This window comes from Diplotaxodon limnothrissa, linkage group LG3 (assembly GCF_057381915.1).
Source record: "Diplotaxodon limnothrissa isolate DT_005_m linkage group LG3, D_limnothrissa_male_GT1.1, whole genome shotgun sequence".
In the NCBI taxonomy this organism is placed as follows: domain Eukaryota; kingdom Metazoa; phylum Chordata; class Actinopteri; order Cichliformes; family Cichlidae; genus Diplotaxodon; species Diplotaxodon limnothrissa.
In genome coordinates this window covers 33630380-33656567 of record NC_140598.1, presented here as the reverse complement: position 1 = coordinate 33656567, position 26188 = coordinate 33630380, and the positions used below count along the sequence as shown (strand labels likewise).

The window sequence follows — 26188 nt, the reverse complement described above, 5'->3', positions numbered from 1 at the left end:
GGATGATTAAGGTCATATTTAGGCATTCACAAGCAGAATGACCTTCCAGGGGAACTCAGACTTACTTTTTAGTATCTACAAATATATTGTTTTTAAGAGGCTCAGAAACAACCACAGCTGTAATAAAAAGATGTACAACAACATCCATTTATTTATAAATGAGTTTTATGTTCAGACAAATATTTACAGTACATAAATGCCCCTGTCTGTTTTAAAAGTTCAAGAAACACATGTCAGAGTACTTTTTAGCACTCCTATCTTATATATGGCTGTTCTTTTGTAGTATATTGTGTATAAGCTGCCTGTAATGAGCTGATCTGCCTGACCAGTGTATATTCTGTTGTCAACCAGATAATAAAAGCACCAAAACACAAGATGTCATCCTTTATTTTCAGCACAATGCAGAATAAAGAGAATTTCTTTGTATCAAACAGTAACATTAAATCAAATAAATTAAATGAATGTTCAAAACATTATAATGCTGTTATTGTCATGATTCAAAAGTCAAAGTGCAGGGTCAAAACCCAGAATCATGACAATAACAGCATTATAAACAGGCTTTATTTCTGCAAATATCTCTGGATAACATGTTTTTTCCAACTATAATCTGGGGCACTGTGTAAATTGTAAAAAAAAACCAAAAGAAAAAACAATGAAATGATTTTCAAATCTCGTAAACCCATATTTTTTTTCAGAATAGAACATAGAAAACAAACCAAATGCGAACTAAGAAGATATCCCATTTTAAGACTGCAGGTTCCCTTAGCCTTATAAACAGCACAGTTGCAAAATGACCAAAACTGGTATCATAGCCTAATGAGCCATTAGCCTGACAATGACTCATGATCATTAAAATTCGAACTACAGTAACCACTAATCATTCTTCATGAGTAATATTTGCCGAGCGTTGAAGAGAAGAATGCAATCACAACATTGTGAGGTGTAAGATGCTATATAAGATAGTACTGTTTGGCTCCCAGTGAATCACAAAAAACACACAATGGAACACTATCAGTCATGGATTGGCCTACCCTGAGCATAAACCTCAACATTATTGAAGCAGGCTGGGATGATCGTTACACAGAACAGAATAAAAGGCAGCCAGCATCCAAAGAAGAACTTTGAACGTCTTTCAGGAAGCCTGGAGAGTTTTTCCTTAAAGAATTTATTAGAAAACTTGTATACAATGAGGCGACCGTGGCTCAGGGGGTTGGGAATCGCATCTGTAACCGGAAGGTCGCCGGTTCGATCCCTGGGCTCTCTGTCCTGGTCGTTGTGTCCTTGGGCAAGACACTTTACCCTACTTGCCTACTGGTGTTGGCCAGAGGGGCCGATGGCGCGATATGGCAGCCTCGCTTCTGTCAGTCTGTCCCAGGGCAGCTGTGGCTACAACCGTAGCTGCCTCCACCAGTGTGTGAATGTGAGAGTGAATGAATAGTGGAATTGTAAAGCGCTTTGGGTGCCTTGAAAAGCGCTATATAAATCCAATCCATTATTATTATAAGTGAGTTTAGGATCTTTTAAAGACTGAAGGTGGTCATTTCAATTATTGACTTTCATGTTTATTATAATTATACAAATGTCCTTGATTGTGTTTACTGGCTTTACACACACACACAAACACACACACAATACAAAGAGTCATAGTGGCAGTGCTTAAATTGAAGGTTATTTGAATTGTGACAAATGTAATGGATGGTTCAGTGAGGGATGCCCACTGATAGTGAAATTTGGAAATGGTGCTCAATTTTCAAAATACAAATTGGTTGACTTAGGATATGTAATTATACTTTATTACCAATTCTTCCTGAAACTGTGCTTGTTTGCTTATCTCATTACCTGGGTGCTTTTATTTACTAAGTACAAAAACTATGTTTGTGTTGTTATACTGCATTTTTGGGTAAATGTTTTTGCTACATAAAAATATGTAGTTAGAAACTGCAGATGTCTCCCGTAGCAATGCTGCACTCTCACACAGATAATGAAGGATAATTTGCCTGCTGTAGTGTACAGTAATAGAGTTCTACAAAATCCTCTTACATTATGCAAAATCCTCACACGCTCCTGCTGTGTGATACATGACGGGTATCAATCCAAGCAGAAGCATCAGTGAACAACAGACAAGAGTTTTGAGACGTCGAATTAAAAACAAATCCATCAACCAGGTGCGTATGGTTTATGAATGTTAGAATTTGTATTTGTTATTTAAATTTTGGCTATAAATGTTAGCACTTTTTTTGGTAATTAAAGTTAGGATTACATATGACAATGAAAAATTAACTAGTGCCTTGAATGACAAAGGACATATTCTGCGTATGCTTTTCCACTGATGAAAAGTATGTATGTTTTTAATTGTCATAGTTGTGATATGTTGTCACCTTAGGTGGTTTGGTTTGAAATGCAAAAATACAAAACAAGTTTAAATTTGTGGAACTTGGTGCAGCTGGGACATTCAGTGTAAAATCTAACAGAAATTTTATAATTTTACCTTCACACTCAGTTGAAATGTGAACTAAATGAAGCCAAATATTATCTGACTTAAACACTAATTTAATCCTAAAGCCAGAACATTGTTTTCATTTAGAACATTTCTTTTCTTTTTATAAAAAAATATATATGTAAAATAAAACTGCACCAGTTTGAAATTCGTTACATTCAGACAAAGAAGCAAGCATTAGTTTCCAGTATGTTTTTATTCCATTTTTACATTTATTGATTAAGAATAATTCAAAAAGGTAAAAAGGCGTAACCTTTTGAAGGTCATACTCTATGTTAGATAAGCCATCCACTCTTTCCTTTTACTTATTTTCTTCTTTATCATTATAATCATTATTTATGTTTGTTTGTTTGTTTTTTGCTCTAAAGGTAACATTATATACACGAGAGATGTCAACTAACTCCTCGTCCAACTCCAGTGGTCTTTTGAACAACCTGTACACTACAGTAACCCCTTACATGTACATTGCCAGTGTTACATTGAGGTTCACACTTCTCATCCCTCTCTCCATCCTTGTCCTCTACCTGGGTCACCAACGATGGAAGCAGCAGTGCTCCTTTAAGACAGCAAGCCACTCTGACATCTTCACCTACCACATGGCTGTTATGGAGCTGACTGGGGTCTTGGGCTTCATTGCATTTATTTATGGCTCATCCACTAATTGCTATCAAGTGCAACAAATAGGATCACTTGTGTCTTTCACCCCTTTCTACGGAAGTTCTTTTTTCCATATCCTGACCTGTGTGGAGAGATACTTGGCTGTTGTTCACCCCATCGTCTACCGAGGACTAAGAAATGCTCGTGGAGTTAGGATCAGAAACATCATCATTGGCTGTGCTTGGCTGTTCTGCTTTGGATTGGTGCTCGTCTATCATAATGGACCAAATGTCAGCAACATCATTGTACCATGCATTTTGGGTTTTTCAGTAGTAATCATTTCTTTCTGCAGCCTCTCTGTTCTCTGTGTACTGATTCGCCCAGGGCCAGGGGAAGAAGGCAAGCAAAGGGAGCAGGCTGACCAATTAAAGATGAGAGCTTTTTACACCATTACAGTTGTACTTTGGCTGGTCTTGTTGTGGTTTTCAACACTTTTTATTTTTAGTGTTCTGTCACCCCTGTTGAGTGAATCTGCCACTTGTGTGGTGCAAATGACTGTAGGCATCTTCAACATTCCCTGCAGTTTGGTGTTACCTCTCCTCTTTCTTCAAAGAGAAGGAAAACTTTCATGTTGTTTTTTTAAATGCAGGTAAACATGAGGCTTGGCTTGGATTTAGACCTGGTTTATATAAATATGTAACGTTGGCAATTAAATTAAAACCCTTTACCACAATACAACAAAAGAAATGTGACAAGTCCTCAAAAATCATACATCTTTGTCTGCATAGGCAAAAAGTCAACACAAGTTGTGCCCAATGGCAAAGACTCATTCTGACTGTTGGCAACATCAACAGGCAGTTTTGTTTTTCTTCAGATTTTTGTTTTAGATGCAGGGAGGTTGATGTCCTATTTTTAATCACATGGCTCTAGCTTGATAATGAGTTAGAAGGTAGCTTTGATAAGAGAAGTGTATCCAGTGTTCGATAATTTTCCTGCTGAGCCATTTTAATGCAGGTTTGCATACCTAATGTTGTATGAACATTCATGTAGTGTTTTCATTTATTTAATAACATATGAATATTTGGTGTCCATGTATTGATACAATATCACCATGCAAAATATTGCTAAACTGTGTTTTGTGATTTTCCTCTACCCTAGTGTGTGAATGGGTGGATGACTGGATGTGTAAAGCACTTTGGGGTCCTTAGGGACTAGAAAAGAGCTATACAAATACAGGCCATTTTTTACCATTCACCCTATTAACAGTGTGAATGAAAGATGACTGGGGCAGTATATTATAAAGGTCCAGCCTGTTTTATCTTTGTCCACTATGTTAACTTTCCATTTTCTTTTTGTTGTTTCGGGGGGTGGGGGGGGGGGGGGGGGGGGGGGTGTTGTTGCTTTAATTACTTAATTGAGTTAAAAGTTACTTAATTGGATGTAATTAAAAGAAAAAAAATATAGTGTGTCTATGCAGCCAGTCCGATGACCTTTCTAGGGTGTACCCTACTTAGTCCTTCACAGTTCTTTTTGTCACGGCACTGGGTCTGTGACACAGTGTTTTTGTGTGTTTAAGTATATACTTTAAATATTGTCATTAACCCTCTGGGGTCCAGGCTATAATTGGCGGTTTTTGACTACTTTTAATTTTACCTCTATATTTCACCTTTAAAAACCGTTTATCTTGCCTTGTTTGGTATCATTATTTTCAGCACAACCTCAAATATCTGAAATTTGAGTTATTTTTGACATACTGAATTAGCACAATTGACTTTCAGAAAAAAAAACTTAAAATCAGAGTAGAAAAAAGTTATATTTTTTACTGTAAAAACCACAAACATGTCTAACAAATCATTTTCATAACCTAAAATGAAAATATAAATTGTACATTTCTAAAACTTATACACAAGTTTTGCAAACAAAAATGTTATATGATAGTATTTACCTAAAAAATGCAGCCAAGGCCTCAGGCGTTTTTTATATAACCATTTAAATCTATATACAGAACAATCAGGTGTGCTGCATCAAATAATGAGGCACACAAATGATTTGTGCCACTACAAAAACTTAGTTTGTGTTCAGTATAAGACAGAGGAGAACACCACGGGCCTAAACCCTGCAGGTCTGACAACAGGAGGTGCATCAGTCCAGTTTTCCATGTGGAAACAGCTTCTTAAACAACCAAGTGCCATAAGATGCCATATCAATTTTTGATTGGCTGACATGGTAAACTTTAACTCCAATAGGGAAGCGGTGTTTTTTTCTTTTTATACTCGCAAGCGGAGAGTGTTTGCTAGCGCTGTATGTAGAAAGAAGAAGACCACTGTTTATTCAGAAAAAAACGTAGCGTGTATTTTTTTTATCATAACTCTGGTTTTACAAGGCCTATCAACACAACTTTAAAACGGTTGTGTAGTTTGACGTCCACATGTTTGACCCAAGTTGAAATGGAGACTCTGGGTCGCTGCATCTTGTAGCTGTGTCGTCTTAAATTGGTCATGTGATTTTGAAGCGTCCTTCCTATTTTCAGTTTTGTTTTTGTTTCGAGTGCTCATGTATAGTGTAGTGCTGTCAATAAATTAAATAATTAAATAATTAATTTTATAATTTTCTGTAATTAATTGCAGTTATTCGCAATTGCTTGATCAATACACCTTTTCAACTTTATATTTAAGCTTGTAACTGACATTTATGCAATATGATGAAGTAAATGGAGAACAAACACAAAGAATGCATGCTTAAATTCAAAGAGAATTTGAATAGCTTTCTTTAATCTTTTAGCACAGGTTCTCTCCTGTGAAATGCAATTTTTAGAAAAATGTTTAATATGCTAATACTTAATACGTATAATATATATTAATGCTGTCAAACAATTACAACTTTTTATCAGATTCATCACAGGGTTACTGTGGATTAATTTGATTAATCACAATTAAATATCATTCATTTTTATTTATATTAACCACATTTCATTTTGCATGAGCAAACAAACTTGAGAAAAAAGGGGACATATACACACTTATCACGTTTATTGAACATCTTGAACATTCGTGTTAACAAAAAAACTCTGTAAACATTTATCCACTCTCTCTCTCTGTCACTCTTGGGGATGCACTTCAAGTCCTTGAGACAAGGAACCAAAGCTATGTAAAGCACATGTTCTCAACAATATTAACAGGTCTGCAATTTGTTGCAATCCACTTGGCAATTGTGTCAGTCAATATGTCCGAGGTAGACTTACTGAGTCCCCGATGCTGGATGACGCATTAGCCACAGTGCTAGCAGCATCCCCGACTAACGTATGCTTCGCGTCAATGTGATATTTTAAGCTGGAGATGCTTCAGTGAAAAGAAAATTTCCAATTTCCCATTGAGAGGGCCAATGTGAGTTTATCATCTTCCAAATTGAGTTTATTGGCTCAGCTGCCCATCACAACACAAATCTACTGCCCAGTTGCGCATGTGCAAAGGTAATTTTACATGAACAAATTGCCCGAAATGGGTTGACAGAAACATGTCAAGGATTTTGAGGCATTCTGAAGTCCAGATGTCTTAAAAGCATTACATTTTTTTATCTCGTTAATCGTGATGACAGTTTAAGCTGCGTTAACGCGTTAATTTTGACAGGACTAGTTTTGTGTTTCTAAGTTCGTTGTCTGCCAGTGAATAAAAAATGCCATCTTTAAGTTTAATACTCTGTCTCAGAGTCCTGCGTTTGGGTCCAACCCCTGCCTGCCACACAGCTCAATGTGACACTTTTTTCTGCCAAGTTTGTTTGTTTGTCCACCTAACAAGCATGCTGTATCAAGGAGTTTCTTTGTCTGCATGACACTGCTTAATTTGAATGAACACCGACTTTAACTTTTTTTTTTTTTTTTTGTGTCCCTTTTGGATCTATAGCCATCAGAATTGTTGTCTTAAGGCCAAGAAAGATGCCAAGCGGATTTATTTTACCAAGTGGATCATCATGGCCTTGCCATATTGGTCCATTTGATTGACCTTTATTATAATTATGAATTTATTTTATTTTCAGTTGCTACAAACGGGACAGACATGACTGTGGGATAGGACAGGGGGAAAGAACGAAAGAAAGAGAGGGAGAGAAAGAAAGAAAACCAAAGGGGAGATAAGACGATGAGAAGGGGGGGAAGAGAGAAAAAAACAAACAAACAAAAAAAAAAAACTCCTGGGTCACCTGTATGGAGAAAAAAAAAAGAGGAGGCAGCAAACAACAAAGAGCAACATAATAAGAAAAAAAAAGCACCATCACAATAAACTAGCTAGCCGTAGATATCAATAGTTACTAAATAATAAACGATATTGTGCAGCACACAAGATAGACAGCGCACAGTGTGCTTTGAGGCAGCAGCCAAGAAAGCTGTAGTCCACGTCTGTGAATACCCATGTGTACACCTGTGTGCATACCTGTGTGGATCAGCATGCTTGCATTCCAAAGGTTTCTCCATGTAATGATCTGCTAGGGAGTGTGGGGAGCCACAGCCCTGTCCTCTATGGTATGAAGCAGGTATGGAGGAGATCAAAACTCCAGACATCCAGAGGCCCCCAGAACACAAGAGACCAAGGAAAACCCACAGAGGGGCAGCCGCGCCACTGTCCCAGTAAGAGCTAAGGAGAGTCCCAGATGAGGGCTCATTCAGCAGCCACGGAGCAGAAGCTAGGGGGCCTTTTGTTGTGGGCAGTCTGAGGTACACCTGTGCACTACTCATGATGTCAGATCAGCATCCTGATGTGGCACACCTGTGAGGTGGGATGGATTATCTCAATATAGCAGATGTGCCCACTACCACACATTTGGACTGATTTGTGACCACTGTTTGGGAGGGTTATATTGTGTATCTGGAATGAATTTTAGGTCTCTACGTCCATCCCATGGGGAATGGGAGCAGTAACAAAGGTGTTGCGTTTATATTTTTGTTGAGTGTATTTGCTCCAAGGCAGGTTGGAGTCATTGTTTTGTGTTGTTTAAGCACAAAACAATGCTTTGGATTAATGGGTGCATATAATGTTTTATCAGCTAATAATACATTTATCCTAATTTTATGCTGTGTGGTTTTTGCAATATTAATCATAACTTTTTGCAGCCTTTCTGTTCTTTGTGTTCTGATTCGCCCAAGACTCGGGGAAAGTGGCAGGGAAAAGGAGAAGGCTGACCAATTGAAGTTGATAGCTTTTCACACCATCACAGCTATACTGGGTGTTCTATGGTTGTGTTGTATATCATATCTTATTGGCATTGCCCTGAATGAGTCAACCTTTTTGAGTAAAGATGTCAAGTGTGTAATAGATATGACCATAAACTGGTTCAACCTGCCCAGCTCTTTGATATTACTTCTACTGTATCTACAAAGGACAGGAAAACTTTCATACCAATGAGTGAACTCGGGGCCCATATATATGGAACATTTTCTAAAATCTTCTTTTTTTTTTCTTCAGTGGGTAGATAACAGCATTTTTAAAATAACCAGGGATTTCACCAAATACAAGTAAAGCATGGTGAGCACAAAGGGACTGAAAGATAGGACAGGCATAGATGGAACAAAATGAGAGACCAGGAGTATGCTTTCATTAAGTCAACTAATTTTGGCAGCTCAGGGAAAGAAATTTCTGCTTGAGAAACATACAATGAAGATCCTGAAGGATTTCTTGGTCACTATTGTTATTGGGTGCAATATAAATTAAACAGAACTGAATTTCTCATATTACTGGATTTTTCTACAAGAAGAAAGACAGTTTTCACATGCTTCTTTTGTTATGGTCAACGTGTATTGAAATCCCAGACTACATTAAATCAGGACAGCCTCATAGTGAAAGATAAAAAGTCACTCAACTCTTTTCAGAATAAACATTTTGAAGCATGTGGATGATTTACTAACAGCAGCAATTTCAAACAATGAAAATTTTCTGCACTTTGAATAACATTGGAAACAGGAAAAAAATCTATTTATGTATTCATTTATTTCTTTAGTTATCTGTTGCTGGTTCAAAGCAAGACAGTGGGGAAACACGCAAGGAAGAAGAAATACTTTGATTTTGCACTTCAGTAGAAACTAAACAAATTATTATCTTGCTGCTTAATTCCTTCACAGGGTAAAATATAACTTACTGGCATTTGCTGTGAGACAGTCTTGTTGCTGTCTTCTCTATCATACAGAAACTTACTCTTCATTTGTCCTTTTTCTCCTTAGAACTGCGGTTCATAGCTCTGTAGGTTAATTTCTTGTTGAAATGCTGCCTGTATTTGTGACTTCTCAGAATCCCTTGTTCATTATATGGACACTGTTATGACTTTATCTCTCTTTCCTCTCTTGTCTTATTCCTGGGTTACCAGGCAGCAGTACTCCAGCAGTCACTGGCAGGTGCATCATGTCGTTGGATAAATATGGAGCATAATTAAAAAGTTAAGAGTTTTACATTTTACATTGTAGAGTTTAGATTTTGAAATTATATTTTAGTTCTTTAATTTCATATGAACTAATAGGTTCGTTTGTCTTATATTCATTTTAGTAAGTAGTAAGGCTTTCACAATGCTTTCTATAGACCTTGCGTGTCATCATTTGTATGTCTGATATGTCCCATTTGATTGTATGTTAATTCGTGGTGTCTAAACATAACCTCAAACCCTAAAGCCATTTAAAGCAGTTCCAGCACAAAAACACAAGACGTCATGTCTGGGTTGAATTGCCATTAGATTTGAATGCTGCATTCAAATTGTGTCTTTAATATGCAGATCGAATTGTGGAGTGCTATTGTATTGTAACCTAATGAATAAAATAAATGTGCAATATTTTTTAGTTGTAAGATTGCTGCAATTTACACTGCAAGTGTGGGAGATACATATAACTAATTAAATGTTTAGCTGCATAACTTCTCCATAGTGCTTGAACAGCTGATGTGCCCTCCAGCTGCACTGTGTGCACTCTCTCTGACCGATGCAATGATGGATAATTTGAAAAGAAAATTTGCCTGATGAAGGTCATTAATTAAATGTTGCTATTTGACAGAAGCTCGCAAAGTATCTGTTATGAAAACAGGGGAAGGAGGGAGAGAAAACATGCAGTCTCACCAATCAAAGCAGAGAGCTTTCCAAACCTTCATAGTTGTAACCAGCACTGTGTGGTTGTCATTTGCTGGACTCCTTGTTTCCAATGCTGTTTATTGGTCCCCTCAGGTGAGCGACACTGTAAGAAGTGCAGTGGTGCATACTTGTTTTACCTGCCCAGCTGTTCAGTCTTACCTCTGCTGTATCTGCACAGGGCAGGAAAACTTTGAAGTTGCTCTTTAAACAATGAGCAAACCCTTACTATTCCAATAACATTTTTCTTGATTTAAGTGTGTCCTGCTTTGTTTTTCCAAATATACAAAATGTATGAGGTGGCAAGCATGACTTTTTATTTAGGCAAAAGAGAATTTCAGGGTTTTTACATTAAAGCCTTTATAATTTAGGGGACTCAAAGACAATATGACTTGGGTTTTGAAGTCCATCCATCCATCCATCCATTCGCTTCCGCTTATCCTTTTCAGGGTTGCGGGGGGCGCTGGAGCCTATCCCAGCTGTCATAGGGCGAGAGGCGGGGTACATCCTGGACAGGTCGCCAGTCTGTCGCAGGGCCAACACACAGGGACAGACAACCATTCGCACTCACATTCATTCGCACATTCACAGCTAGTGACAATTTGGATTATCCAATTAACCTATCCCCACAAGCTGCATGTCTTTGGATGGTGGGAGGAAGCCGGAGTACCCGGAGGGAACCCACACAAACACGGGGAGAACATGCAAACTCCACACAGAAAGACCCCGGCCTGATGATGGAATTGAACTCAGGGCCTTCTTGCTGTGCGGCAACAGTGCTAACCACCGTGCCACCGTGCTGCCGGGTTTTGAAGTCATTATTTGTTATATAGGATGGATTTTTTGTTAATTACTATCTTGCTGTGATGGTTCTGGGTCTTTTGACGCAGCATTTTGAGCTTCATGCCCTTTTGTATCACAGTGTTCTAGTTTGTAGAGTTTAAGCTTCATTTAGTTCTGCTTGAATTCTGTTTCCCTATTTAATTATTATTTAGTGTTGTCTCAGTTCGCCTTGTCCCATTGTTTTTTTAGTTTACCACCAGCCATAATGAATGGCTCGATTTTTGTTAAGAATCCTGTTTTGCATTTGTGTGCATTTGGTTCCTCTACTCGCTATCACCCACCGTCTGACCCTGACACATGCAATTAATTCTACTGATCCTCTTATTTATAGTTTTGTCTTGAGCACATAAAGCACCATTTAGTTCTGACTGTATAAACCTATGCATAACATCTGCAATTATATTCACTCTGTTCATTTACTTATTTTAGCTGTTAGATATATTAGTAAATTCTTTGTATTTTGTGTTTCTGATTTGTGTAAATTGTGTAAATGTGGGGCTGATAATGTAATATTCTGCTATTCTGCAAAGTTACTTATATGTTTCATTTGAGATTAACATTGTCACACTGAGGAAGCTGCTACCATTATTGGTTGACCACTAGTACACGTGTGTGATGTAATTAATGAATCTTAACCCTTTGATTGAATGTTTGAAATATTGATGCATTTCCTGTGTGCATGCATTGTACATGACAAGTATTCAACCTAATGAAGGTTGAATACAGAACCATATTGTAAATTAATAAATATATCAGTGTGTGAAATAGCATTTATAAACGTCACAAAGTTTATACACAACTGGTTTAGCGCTTATTAAAATGAGTCTTAGGAAAGTAATGTACACCGCTGAACATCTGGTCTTGAACATTATGATGAAAAATAAGAAAAACACCAATGGTTTTAACCAGACTTTTTCAAGTCTGGATATTTCAAGTGGATATTTAAGTTTTAAACCGCCTGATTCTCTTTTCCCAAGTATACAGCGCTACAGGGCCCTTCTTTAGCTGCCCAACTGCTGGTTAAGATGCGGTTAAGATGAAATGTGGCTGTGTATGCCTTGTTTTAACTACATCATGTAACTATGCTGTTTAATTCCTTAATTCAAGACTTCATGATAACTTCAAAGATCAGCTAGAATATCATCAGCAGTACAGATGGCACACAAAGACACACACAGCACAAACAGATGAAGTCCAGCCTGAATGACTATTAAATCTGAATATGGTATTCAAAGTCTCTTAATGTGTATCTAAATTGTTTTTGCAATCAAATGTTGTACTATATTTGCAAATATTTATTTTTGACCTGTATACAGGCCCAGCTGAAGTATAATGTGCTTCTAAGATTCACAATGATTCAAGCAAAATGACGTTTTCACGCAAAAAGCAGACAGTGCTGCTGTGTGATGTATTTGAATCATCAACACAGGCAGTGGCATCAATGCACATGAGAATAGCAGTTAGTGAGTTGGAGACTCTGATTGAGGACAAGAAGAAACAATGCTACCAAAAAGGTGGATATTTAAGTTCTTATTTATCTGTGGTTGAATCATGCCGTTAGATATTTCTTAAAGTTTAATCACTTATTGATTTGATTTTTACTCATAAATAACAAATGTGCGTGAGTGAAAATAGTATTTTTTTTTATTGTGCAGTATCAGGTGGAGCCTGCTGTCATGGTCCTGAGTTGTTGGACCCAGTGTTTTGAGTTTTCTTGTGTTTTTGTCATTTTATGGTTAATTTCATTTGGTTAGTCTTAAGTTTATTCTATATAGCATGTAGGTTGCTCTGTTTAGCTTTTTATTATTAGATTCTCACTTGTGTCTTTCCCCTCTGACTCTCTCTGTCTGTGTTATGTGTTTGTGTGAGTTCTTGCCCTGTGTTTCCCCTTGTGTTGTTTTCTATCATATTTATCTATGTTTCCCCAGACCATAATGTCTTCTCTCTCTCTTATGTTCCCTCTCTCTGCCTTTCCTCTGCCCCTGTGTCACGTTCCTCTGTTTCCTGTTTTATTGTGAAGGCCTCATGTTTCCATGTTCAGCGTGTCTTGTTTTGCTTCCTCTGTTTGTGTCATGTTAACCCTTTAAGACCTACCATAGAACCAAGTCCGCCAGAGCTTGTATTATATTTTTACATGCTGTGGAGCCATTTTTGGGAGCATTTCAAGTTGCTATACATCAATACAACCATTATAGCCCAGATGTGAATAATATGTATTCATTAAGTGCATAGTAATTACATAAATTGCAAAAAAGTGCAATAAACTACAAAAAAAATTGAAAATCGTTTTTGCTTTTTTAACATATATTTGTAGATAGAGAAATTTAAGAGGCTTATCCCTCAAAACTGTAAATACAAAAAAGTTGCACAAAATAGTTTCCCACCACAGGAAATTTATTTTGAGTGTCTTCATAGTTTTATTTTTGAAATGCACCAATTTTTATACACTGCAGGAAAAACGAAAATAAATATTATACTGCAAATTTGCAAAAAAACAGCATATGCATCAAAATAAACTATTTCCAGCAGTGCAATATGAGTCCTAAGCATCCCAGAAACGACACAGAAAGGCATAAAGTCAAAGATAACTTTTATAAAGACCAGTATATGCCCTGAGGCCCTGATCATAAAAAAGACTACATTTCCGCGAAAATGACGTCACTTCCGGTTTCGGGCAGGTAATGGCGGAAATGCAAAAGTTCGCGCTGACGTCTATTCCAACGTAGGAAGTGTTATGAACAGATGATCGGATCGGCAAAGCGTGTTTCTGGAATATTATGTTTTTGTTCCTGCAAGCGCTTTTTATGCAGTTTTTGCAAAGCTTTATGTGGAAGGAAACTGTGACCTAGAACAAGCTGATGGCATAAGATGTAAGTACAACTCCTCCGGTTTCATATGCAAAAAAATTTTTTGCGCTAGCTTACGTGGTTGCAGAGCTACCGGGATTTAAAAATAGTTACGCAAAACAGAGCGTGTCCGCTCCGATCGGCTGTAAAGGGTTAATTCGTGTCAGCTGTGTTCCCTGTGTGTCCTCGTGTCTCTCACTATCCTTCTGTGTATTTATGTCAGCATCTCCCTCATGGCTGTGTGTCTCTCCCTGTTCTGTACAGGGTACAATACAATACGATAATTATAATTCTATAACTGTTTATAACTTACATATTTCTGTATAGCTTTATATTTATATTCTGTACATAGCTTGTATACCCACTACAGCCTGTACATACTTATAGTTGTAGCATATTCATAACATACCTTCATACCGTGTACATTGTAACATACCCATAATAGACCCATTTTTGTACCCTCATACCTATAACAGACCAATTTCTGTAATATATTTATATACCTATATTATTGCTGATCTATATTGTAAAATATCTATATCATGGCTAAAGCACTTCTGGATGGATGCAAACTGCATTTCGTTGCCTTGGACTTGTGACATGTGCAATGACAATCAATAAAGTTGAATTCTATTCTATTCTATTCTTGCCCGTTGTGTTTAGATTCCCCAGTTTAGTGTTGGTATCACTTTTTACCCCAGAGCAATTAAAGCTGTGTTTTTGAGTTTAAGTGCTGTCTCAGTGAGACTGCATTTTCTGTCATTTCTTGGCTGTATTACACAACCACATCATGACACATAATTTGTTTTGTGATATTAGATCATAATCACAAGTAAGCAACTCATGAAAAATGTGGGAAAATCGTATTTTGTTAGTTTGAATAATTATAATACACAATTTCTGTTTGATAGCGTGAGCAGACTTCTTAAACCTCTGCATAACACTTTAGGATGTATTTACTGGCAAGATCAACAGTATCAGTTCACAGTTCATGTCTGTAACCCTCTGAATGTAGACTAATAGACTATGTGCACGTTAGCATATGCTACTTCCGGTGCGGAAACTCCTGTGGGGAGCTTTGTTTCCAGTGTCCTATTCGCGCCTGGTTTACGGTCCAAAACAAGTTAAGCAAATGAATGAATCAAGCGGCGATTTACATTTCTATATATGTCTCGGGCGTTTACCCAATATATCTGTAAATGATGTCCATCGACTTGTCAATATTTTTCCCCCGCGTCTCAGAGCAAAAGAGAAAAGGGATTCAAATGTTATAATTCTCAGTCTCTGTAAACAGCTGTCGCTCGTTTATTGCGGGTGTTATGTTCTAAAAATAACCAGCGATAGGTGAAATCAAGTAGCCAATTTTATTTTTTGACGTTGCAAAACGTTTCACGGAGGAGATCGTCTGCAGCGATCAGGACGCAGGACACAATGTGATGTAAAAAAAAAAAAAGCATGCAAACTTGCACTAAAAAATCCGCGAAACAGCGAGGTGAAAGGTGAACCGCGTTATAGCGAGGGACCGCTGTAATTTTGAAGGTAAGTCACAACATACCCTTCGTAAATACTAATATATAGAAACCCTTACCAGTAATCATTCATTTTTGAGTGGCTTTTTTTCAGACTAGCTGATATCGACATAATGGGAAAACATCTGGTTTGACTATTCTTCACCTGTAGTTTGAATGCTGAACATTTGCCTGTTTAATTCATAAGACCAGTCACTATACAGAGATGTGCTTCTGAATGTGGACGATGTGTCTTCTGCTGCAGTAATGCAGTTCTGCTTGTGCTGAGTAATGTAAACAAGTCATTGATCTAAACTCCTTAAACGTCAAAATTGATCATTAGATTTTTTATGACACAACAGTGGTGAGTGTTCCCACCTTCTGCTCTTTGTAACTTAACGCGATCTTTCCGTTTTCGAGTTTTGGACATGATTTTGGAGTATATCTTCGCAGTAGCGATTGACCGCAAAGTAAAGCTACAGGAAATGTACAATGTACCCTACATCCGGTCTCATACCAGGAAGTTAGCATTTTCTCGTGCACAGGGTCTATTGCCTCAACAGATATTTATATTGTCTGATAGATGCACATTTCTTCCTGTCGAACAGAGAGTATCCTTCCTAAATTCATTAAAGAAGTTCTGCCTGTCATCTCCCCTGGCCTCTCTCTATTATAAATTAATGCCTTGAATCTCAAATAATCTTCACACTTATGCAACACATACTTCAGAATTCAAATCCGTCTCATTTGCACCCCTCACAACCTCAACAGTCTCAACAGCCTCCGTTGCCTCAGGGAATGCATGTCTGCCATTACCAAATGGATGCATTCAAATATCCTCAGTCTAATTCTGGTAAAACTGAGGCTCTAGTGCTCAGCCCTAAAGTTTCTTTAGGAGGTCAATCCCTATATGGACCCCATCACCAGTAACATCAAGTCATCTGCTAAAAGCTGTGGAATCATTTGATTATTTAGGGTCCTGTGCATTAAAGTAATAAATCAAGAAAATGACTTGTCATTTCAATGCACATCTGTTTTCACTGAGAGGTTATTTGAATACTGTCATTTAATGGATTAGCAGATTCAAACAGTGGCCTGGAAATGAGTTCCAATCCCCAATGCTTGATCTAACAAAATGCATTTATATTAGATCAGGAATATAAACATGACATTTGCAAACTGAATATTTCTGCTAATGTATTTTGTAATGCTTTATATTATTATTTCTATTTAAAGTAAGATTACACAGTATAAAAAATAAATGAATACATTTTAAAAGATCAAAATAACTTTGGTAGACATAACTTACACGAGGTCGGTTAGCAAAACATTAGATTTTTGCTGTTTCTTTAGTCATTAGAAACAGCTGCAGCAAGACTTTGCATAAAATAATCTGACACGTGTGGTAAAAAAATACTTGGAATAGAGAATCTGACCACTGTAATTCTGAGTAATGGAGCCCCAGAATGTCCTTTTGCATAATACGAAAAGCCCACATATTTCTGCTGCTGTAACAGTGAGCGTCATCAACAGGCATCAGTGCATATCAGTCAGTGAGGTTGAAGAGGTCATTAAAGACAAGCATAACACTGCGAATAAGGTGAGTGTTCTCTGACATAACATTTTTAAATTCTCTTTCCACAGATAATCAAGTGTCTCTTTATTTCTTAAAATATTGGTATTTAATGAAAAAGACTGCAGACAGTCTTCAGGAAATATTTGGGATTTTCTACACATATTTTTAAACATTTTAATTTAGTATTTGTCTCAGTTAGCTTACTCATCACTCTGAGTAGCAAGTGGCTCCATAGTGTATTGGTGAAGTTTGCCCAACAAGTTGAAGGTCCCCAGCCAGATCCTGGGAAGTGAGGCAAAAGCCCTTTGGGATTGCATCACAAAGGAGATGTGGCATAAAACCAAGCATACTGCTCTCTGCCACCTGATACCTGCTGTGGTGACCCGAGAGAAGATGAAAGAAGCTTCATCATTTTGAAATAGATTTAAATCAACAATATTAGAAGCCTTGAGCTTACTTTTTTATTAATGCAAACTGCTACACAATGTTATTGAAAAATAATGACCAATCAATACGTTGATAATTAAAGTGGGTATGCATCATGCTGCATCACTTTAAATACTATTTTGAAAGAGCTGTAAACAGAAACAAAGAAAATATCTAGTGAGACCAAGTGAGGCAGAACTATTCAGTAATAGCACAGCATAGTAATAATTTAATTGACTGTGTTACTGTTCTTATTGCATTTATGAGTAATTTGAAACTGGAATTTTCCAATTTCGGAATTTTTCAATTTTGTGTTTCATTTGGGTGAATATATTATTTGCATAAATGACGTATGTGGGCATGTCATTAAAAATAACAATGATAACCAGTTAAATCATTGACAATTTATATAAACTAAAAATAAAGATTCCATCTGAGTCATGCCGGTAACACTGCTTTTGGTGGGATGGTCAATTTGGTAAAGTAAATCCGTTGGGCATCTTTCTTTGCCTTTAGACAATAATTCTGATGGCAAAAGAGCCAAATGGGACAGGCAAAAAAAAAACAAAAAAAACACTGCTTTTGCCAGCTAAATATCTAAACTTTTCTGCTCCCCTTCAGAATCTTTTCTTTAGTAAAAGTAGCAACAAAATAGATGAAAAAACCCTTCACTATACAAAATTTATATTACTGGCAAGTTGTACAAAAAATATTTAGAAGAAAAGTGAATATTCTATGGAAAAACATTCATCAGTGTTATACTGATTCACATTTTATTAATCTATAGTAGTTCATCATATTTTATAAAATCATATGTGTGTTGTGGCTGAGGACCATGTAATACCTTCCCCATACATATTCCACTGTAATCACAAATAAACAGAGTTCAGCCTGCTTTCAGAAATAATAGCTAACTGTGAACACAAACACCAGACGCTTTATGACAGAATGCTGTTTGTGATCACTTTATGCTGGCATAAAAGGCATTTAGCTGTTGATGAATCATATGATCTTCATGCCAAATCAGTCAAGGCCCAGGTTAGCAACGATTGTCACTACCACCACTGGCATGCTGCTGATGCCATTTTGTATTACTGCTTAGTACAGAAAATGCCACTTTTCACAGTGGGGAGTAATGCGTGTTACTAGTTGCACCCACTTGACACAGGTATGAAAACCAATTGTTTTACATCACAGTTGCTTAACTGTCTGTCCTTCTTTTTAACTTTTCCCTCCTCATATTCTACTCATTCTTTAAATTTAATTTTCTCCTCAGACCTATGCGATTTACAACAGAAATGTCAGTTAATGCTACATCAAACTATCTTCAGGACTACATCTACTACACAGCTGGCAGCATAATGTTCACTACCATCACTGCATTGAGAATCATCCTCCTTCTACCTCTCTGTGCCTTCGTCCTTTATCTGGGTCACCAACAATGGAAGCAGCAGCGTTCATTTAGAACAGCTAGCCACGCTGACATTTTCACCTATCACATGGCTGCCATGGAGCTCATCTTTGTCATGGGAGTCTTCCTTAGCTTTGGTGGCACATGCACTAATCAATCCGTGATCGTAGCTGTCGGATCAATAGCTAGTTTGATTCCTTATTTTGGAGAGATTCTTTTTCATGTCCTGACCTGTGTAGAGCACTACTTGGCTGTTGTCCACCCCATTATCTACATGGGTTTAAGAACTCCCCGTGGTGTCAGGATCAGAAACATCACCATTGGTTGCGTTTGGCTTCTGTGCTTTGGACTGATAGGTGCTGATGCTCTATTAACCCCTAACAACAACTACATCCAAGAGCTCTGCCTTTTGGTTCTCTCTGTAATAACTCTATCTTTCTGCAGTGTCTCTGTTCTCTGTGCTTTGATTCGCCCAGGGCCAGGGGAAGGAGGCAACCAAAAAGACCAAGTTCACCAAATAAAACAGAGAGCTTTCTATACAATTGCAAGTATAACCTGTGCTGTGTGGTTGTGGTTTGCTGGGCATCTTATTTCCATTGCCATTAGCATGTCACCTTTATTGAGCATTAATGTCAAGTATGTACTGTTAGTGAGTACAGCTTGGTTTAACGTCCCCAGCTGTTTGGTGTTACCTCTGCTGTATCTATACAAGGAAAGAAAACTTTCATGGGTCTGTTTTAACAATAAGTGAAAAGAAGGATTGGGTTTGAATATATCAGCTGCCAAACACTGTGATACCGTCACAAAAACCCTGTGTAATGAACCGAAGATTTCAATTTTTGATTCATCAATCTGTAATACCTTCTTTCAGTCTGGTGGTGTTTCATACCTCAGGCAAGCCTCTTTGTCTTATTCTAACATCTTAGCAATGGCTTTCTTGCTGCATCTCATCCTGTCAAACAGCTCGAAGTCTTCTCTTCAAAGTTGAAACTGAGATCTGCTTACTATGACCACTATTACTTTGAGCTTGAAGCTGCTTTACCGTTATTAGGACAAAACAAGCTGTTAACTTTCAGAAAATGTCCTCTGATTCAGCTGTGGCTTTAGTCTGCCACACCTCTTCATATTCCGAAGGTATGATACCACAGTGTGTTTCAGCACTTCTTTTATACAGACAGAAGTAATCTTGAAAAATTGGAACACCAGGAATTAGTAGCACCAGCTTTCAAGGCTTGAACAACTTCCTGCAGAAAAGCTTTAAACTATTAACCAATTTTGTGTTCCCTTAAAGGATTTTTGTATAATTCTGAAATGTACATTATTTTTACGGGTGTAGGTAACCTTTTTTAATCTCTAGCAGTTCAACACTTACCCTTCTATCATTTCAAGCTAATTATTTGAGCAACATAAATTGCAAAAAATAACTGGGATGGCAGCTTAGGTTAATATTGACATTAGCATAAAACAAAGAAAAAATATAGAAGACACAAATGGTGTCCATTAAAACTATTTTGGAAAGGAGGCACTCGCTTAACTTCAACAGCATTAAGAAACTGTTGACAAAAAAAGTGTAAACAGTCATGAATGGAATCACATAAAACTTAACATTTAGTCAGCTAGAAGAATATTAAGAATGAAAAAAAAATATCTGGAAAAAAAACAAACATGCAACAATGAAAGTTTTAAACTGCAGAGACCTTTTCTAAGGTGTTTGTGTAGTAACTGATCTTATATTATATACAGCACCTTTGTTTAATAAATATCCATGTGTTGTTTAGTCAGAGTGAGGTTTCTGTAGAACATCTAGGATAGTAGAGCCATTTGCGGTTGCATATTGTGCATTTGACAGCATAGTTTTAGATCAGTGGTTCTTAACCTTTTTGGAGGTACCGAACCCCACCAGTTTCATATGCGCATTCACTGAACCCCTCTTTAGTGAAAAATAAAATACGATTTTTTTCAAATTCAAGACATGCATATGTTTTTTACTGGTGCACAAAATGAGCCGTGCATGTCACGGTGGAGGCTCTGCCGAACCCCTGAGACCGACTCACCGAACCCCTAGGGTTCGATCGAACCCAGGTTAAGAACCACTGTTTTAGATGTTTATCAGTTCGCTTATTTCTCACCTTAACATTGTAACAATCAAGCATTTACAGTAGTTAGGCTCAATCAAACTGTCCTCGCAGTTCAGATATGTCTTCACAACGTTGTTTCAACTGGTCCTGTTCCTTAAACTGGTAATGATTGTTAAACTGGCACTCCCAACAGCCATATCCACACTTTGTTGTATACTAAATATGTCATTCTTCCATTCAAAGATACCAAATTAACATACATTGTGATTCAAGTCTTAATTTGTATACTTATTATTCACTACTAAAAGTGATTGAATGTATTTCTCACCTTGCTAATAACAATGACAGCTCAGGTTGTGAATCAGGTATTGGAGACAATGCTCTGTGAACTATGTGTATTGCTGTATTAAAATGAACACCTGTTGTTATTTATGGGTTACCTGAATCCTGTTAAATGTAATGAATTGGTGGGTTTATGTAGAGCTACTGATATAGAAATAAAGTAAATCAATAAGTAATAATAATAATAACAATAATAATGATAATGATTGCAAAATCATTACGTATTCTCATATCCTCGTGATTGAATTAAACAGATGTGAAAAGTTCTGCTTTTCTTACATTTTTGGGTGATCATTTCGAGTTTATCATTGTTTTTCTCTACTGACTAGAAAAATGAAAATCAAACTAATTTAAATAAAAACAGAGTTATCATAGTAGGAAAGACAAAATCTGTGACATTCATAAAGTTTTTGGTCATTATTGTTTGTGTAAAATTAGTCATCTGTTGTATAGATATTTTAGTACAGAGTACCATTTTGATTTAAGAATGAAAGGCCAACTTAAATAAGCCCAGATGCTTTTCTTTCCTGAGACTGAGACCTGGATAACTGAGAACCTTCCCAGATAATGAAAGGCCATGACTGCTGCAGCTTTTCTGTGTAACTATGCATTATATCCTCAAGTTTAGATAAAAGGATGGCATTTACTGTATATATGAGTACTTACAGTAGTAGCAACTAACATGGTGCATGGTGGTAGACCTGATGGCTAATTTATCTTAAATGCAACAAACAAGTCATTCCCATCTAACTGGTACTTTCTCAGTTGTTTAGAGCGTTGGAAAGTTGAAAAACCCAAAAGAGAATGTGAGTGAAAAAGAAATAAAATGCTCTTGATGGATGGTGGTCTTTATGATATTATTACTATTATTATTAGTAGTAGTAGTAGTAGTAGTAGTAGTAGTAGTAGTAGTATTATTATTATTATTATTATTATTATTATTATTATTATTATTATTATTATTATTATTGATATACCTACAAAGAGAAGCTATTTGATTTACTTCTATATCAAGGTCCCGTATTTTAAACTTTTTTATTTATTTATCTTATTTATCTATATCATTTTTATTTGATTTATTTGTTTCTACATCTACAGTGAGCAACTTTAGCTAACAGTAGTTTACAAATGGAGTAAATAAACAACCCATCAGCTATCAGCATAAAATCGACATTAGGACAAAATTGTATTGAGACTGTGACTTCAGATACGTTTTTGGTAGTGATATTAGCCAGCAAGATTGCCATTTTTGTTAGCATTTTTAAAAGGAAAGACATGTAAATATATATACCACCATTGTTGCTCAAGTCTACACTTGTGAGTCACTTGTAAAATGAACACTTGTAAAATGAATGTTACTGCTCTATGAGCTACAATAATATTTCATTGCAATGATGCTTTAATTAAAGGAGATGTAGAGATTCTGCTGTGTTCTGTGTTCTTTCGAAATGTTACAGATACTGTATAAATACCTAATTTTACTTATAAGTTATTTCAGTCCTGTTACCTGTACGGAAACATGTTCATGATGCTCAGGATATTAATACTATATGCTGAGGCAGTAAGTAACTGTACTTTTTATGATTGTTGACACTTGGGGCATATTTTCTTTCTGTTGTCATAAAGTGAACAATAGCTATAAACTAATTACACACACATACTCATGGCTGTTTTGGTGCATAAGTAAAGCACTGATTTAAAAATAGTTAAATAGAAAATAGTTTTTATTAGATGTAGAATAATGAGGTCATAAATCACTCTGTTGCTTCATGCAAAAATATTATGCAGTCCTGTGACTGTGAGCATAATCAACACATGCTCAAGCATCAGTGCGCATTTGGAGTGACTGACTAAAGGGCAAGAGGGCACTCCCGAGGGGCACTACAGACAAGGTCAGTCTTTTTCATTCATTATATGCTGTCATTTAACTATTTAAATGACTGATTTCATTACACCATCATTCCAGTACAGTGGTAATGTTACATATGTTTATTAAAATACATGTAAGCACCTGCCTCTATCATGTATATACTACATACATCTTACCTTTTTGCATGTATACTGTAGTTTTGTTTTTGGGGTGTGAAAAGAAGAGGGGTCCTACTAATAAATTTATAGTTTAAGTAATCAAAGTCATAGTAGGTCAATCTGAGTAATAATTAACCCTGAAATATTGCTTTCTATTATCTACAAATGAAATTTTAATGCTGTGACTAACAGGGCTGCAAAACAATTACTCTTTAGACTTAACAAAAAAACATTATGAATGATGAATGAAATCATAAATAATCATTAATCAAACTTGAGGGCTTTATGGATGCTACAATTCACAGTATTGTGACTTCAGACTATTATGTTATGATTCTACAAGAGCTGGGGAAACACACATGCCATACCAGGGTTGATGTTGTTCTCAAGCATGGGTCTGTTGGTGATACATGTGATACAAGGACACATCTGGTGTCCCCTTGTCTGTTTCTGGGCTGCCAAACACCTCATTGTTAGCTTTTCTGCCAAAACTTTCAGACGTCTCCCTTCCTGTTTGCCTAGACTGGCCCTGCCTTTAATGCCAGCCTCTTGTTGGGTTAATTTTCCTGTCCTGCCTGCGCCTGCAGTTCCTTCTGTCTTCCCTGCTGTACTCCACCTTTGAGTCACTTACATTAACACTAGGGTTCCTTCTATCTAGGGCCTCTGTCCTTTTTCTGCTGGGGTGGGCAAGTAATTGTGATCAGGATGTGTGGCCCAAGGGCTTCTGCACTCATGGGGTCTCCTGGGTCTTTCTCTTTCTTTGTCTGGTGTTGTTGTAGCTTCTCGCCCTCATTATAAGTACATTTCATGACATTTCAGGTGAATCTTAATAAGAATTAATAAGGAGAAGAGAAGAAAAACTCTAACAAGAGGAGTTAGGGTCATCGTATATTATGGTGATTACAAATCAAATTTAATTTAAGACACGATACCATAATACTTAATATGGGTGCATGTTTACAATAAAAAATAAAACAAAATATTTGCAATGTAACATGAAATGTAACATGAAAATTATTTATAAATTATTAAGCATGTCTTAAATCCATACAGGGTTCAAAAGGACTAGAAAGTAGAAACTGAGACAACAAAGTTAACGGCAAAATTATTTCTGAAGCCACAGAGCAAGACAGTCTGTTCCCATAGAGCATTAGAAAGTTTGCATGTTGAGGTGATGTTCATGACTGCATTGCTTTTCAGAAGCACAAAGGTCAATCTTTTTACATCCTTAATAGGTTTCCTCATTGTTTTTCCTCATCCTACCTTAAATGTAGGCATATTAAATTAAACCATCCATCCATTCTCTTCCTTATCAGGGTCACAGGGGGCTGGAGCCTGTTCCAGCTATCAGAGGGCGAGAGGCAGGGTATACCATGCATGTCTTTGGACTGTGGGAGAAAGTCAGAGTACCCGGAGAGAACATGAGGAGAACATGCAAACTCCACACAGAAAAGCCCAACCAGATTGCTGTGAGGCAGCAGTGCTAACCACTGCACCACCGTGCCGCCCTTAAAAATAAAACCAACAACAACTAGTTTTGACTGATAAGACATAACAATAATCCTCCCTGCCTATAGTATTTATCTCTTAAATTTTGCGTTTTGGTCCTAAGACCTAAAGAACACAGACAACATGTCAGTGAACTCCACCTTCAACTTTTTTCTGGAGTACGACTGCTTCAACCATACAGCTAGCTCAAACATGTTCACTGCCATCAGTGCAATGAGAGCCATCTTTCTCCTCCCTGTCTCCACACTTGTCCTCTACCTGGGTTACCAGCAATGGCGGCAGCAGCATTCCTTTCAAACAGCAAGCCACTCTGACATCTTCGCCTACAACATGGCTGCTACAGAGCTGATCTGGGTAGCTGGATGCTTCTGTACCTTTGGTGGAAAATACAATAATCACTCAGCTATGTTTACAGTAGGATCCATTGCTTCCCACACTGGTTTGTATGCAGAGATGGGTTTTCATATCCTGAGCTGTTTAGAGTGCTACCTGGCTGTTGTTCACCCCATCTCCTACTTACATCTTAAAAATGTCCATGGGGTCAGGATCAGAAATATCAGTGTTGGTTGTGTTTGGCTGTTTTGCTTTGGACTGATAGGAGTGCATCGAACTTTAACCTCTAACAGGCTTGTCCCATTATTCTTTGTTTTGGCTCTAGTGATCATGATCACATTTTTCTGTAGCCTCTCTGTTCTGTGTGTTCTGATTCACCCAGGACCTGGAAAAGAAGGTGGGGAAAACCAGCGTGTTGACCGATTAAAGCTGAGAGCTTTCTTCACCATCATAGCTATAACCTGCACTGCGTGGTTGTGGTTTGTTGGACTCCTTGTTACCAAAGCACTGAGCGAGTCACCTCTCCTGAGTAACTCTATCAAGTGTATGGTGGAAAAGAGTGTAGTCTTTTTTAACCTGCCCAGCTCTTTGGTGTTATTTATGCTTTACCTTAAAAGGGAAAGGAAACGCTTGTGTTGCTGAAATAAGTGAAGGCAGCAAACGCATGTAACTACGCATTAATTGACTGCCCAGTTAAATGACTTCAGAAAAAACTGGTTATTTAGTGTATTTAGAAGACATGGTGGCAGATACGCCATTGTGGCACCTCCTAAATTGAAAGGTTGACAGATAAGGAGGAATAACTTAGTTCTTGTTATGGTTACTCATAACAATAGTACCTGGACAATGGAGCACTTACTTTGTGCTGCATGGCTGAAAGTACTTTACTTAGAAAACCAATAAACCAGAAACATTAGTCAGTACAGTTTAACTGGTGGTAAAATTAATAGTTGTTCACTGAGCTGTTTCAAGTTAAGAAGGACAACCTGGTTATTCTGGGGAAAAAAAGGTCTTTTGAAGGATTAACATCATTTGATTATTAAAGAGGACCTACATGCATTGTGCTAATTTCCGACTGAAATCTAATGAGTTTCAGTCAGAG

General features: G+C 37.1%; 1 protein-coding gene across 1 annotated transcript; it reads left to right on the top strand.

Annotated features, from left to right (window-relative positions):
* The first annotated feature begins 2886 nt into the window (after positions 1 to 2886).
* LOC146635471 (uncharacterized) lies at positions 2887 to 25513 on the top strand. The gene is made up of 4 exons (XM_085350127.1): positions 2887 to 3743; positions 24561 to 24610; positions 24857 to 25107; positions 25469 to 25513. Exons 1-4 carry the CDS (start codon positions 2887 to 2889, stop codon positions 25511 to 25513), a joined length of 1203 nt encoding a protein of 400 aa, XP_085206253.1.
* The last annotated feature ends 675 nt before the right edge of the window (positions 25514 to 26188 follow it).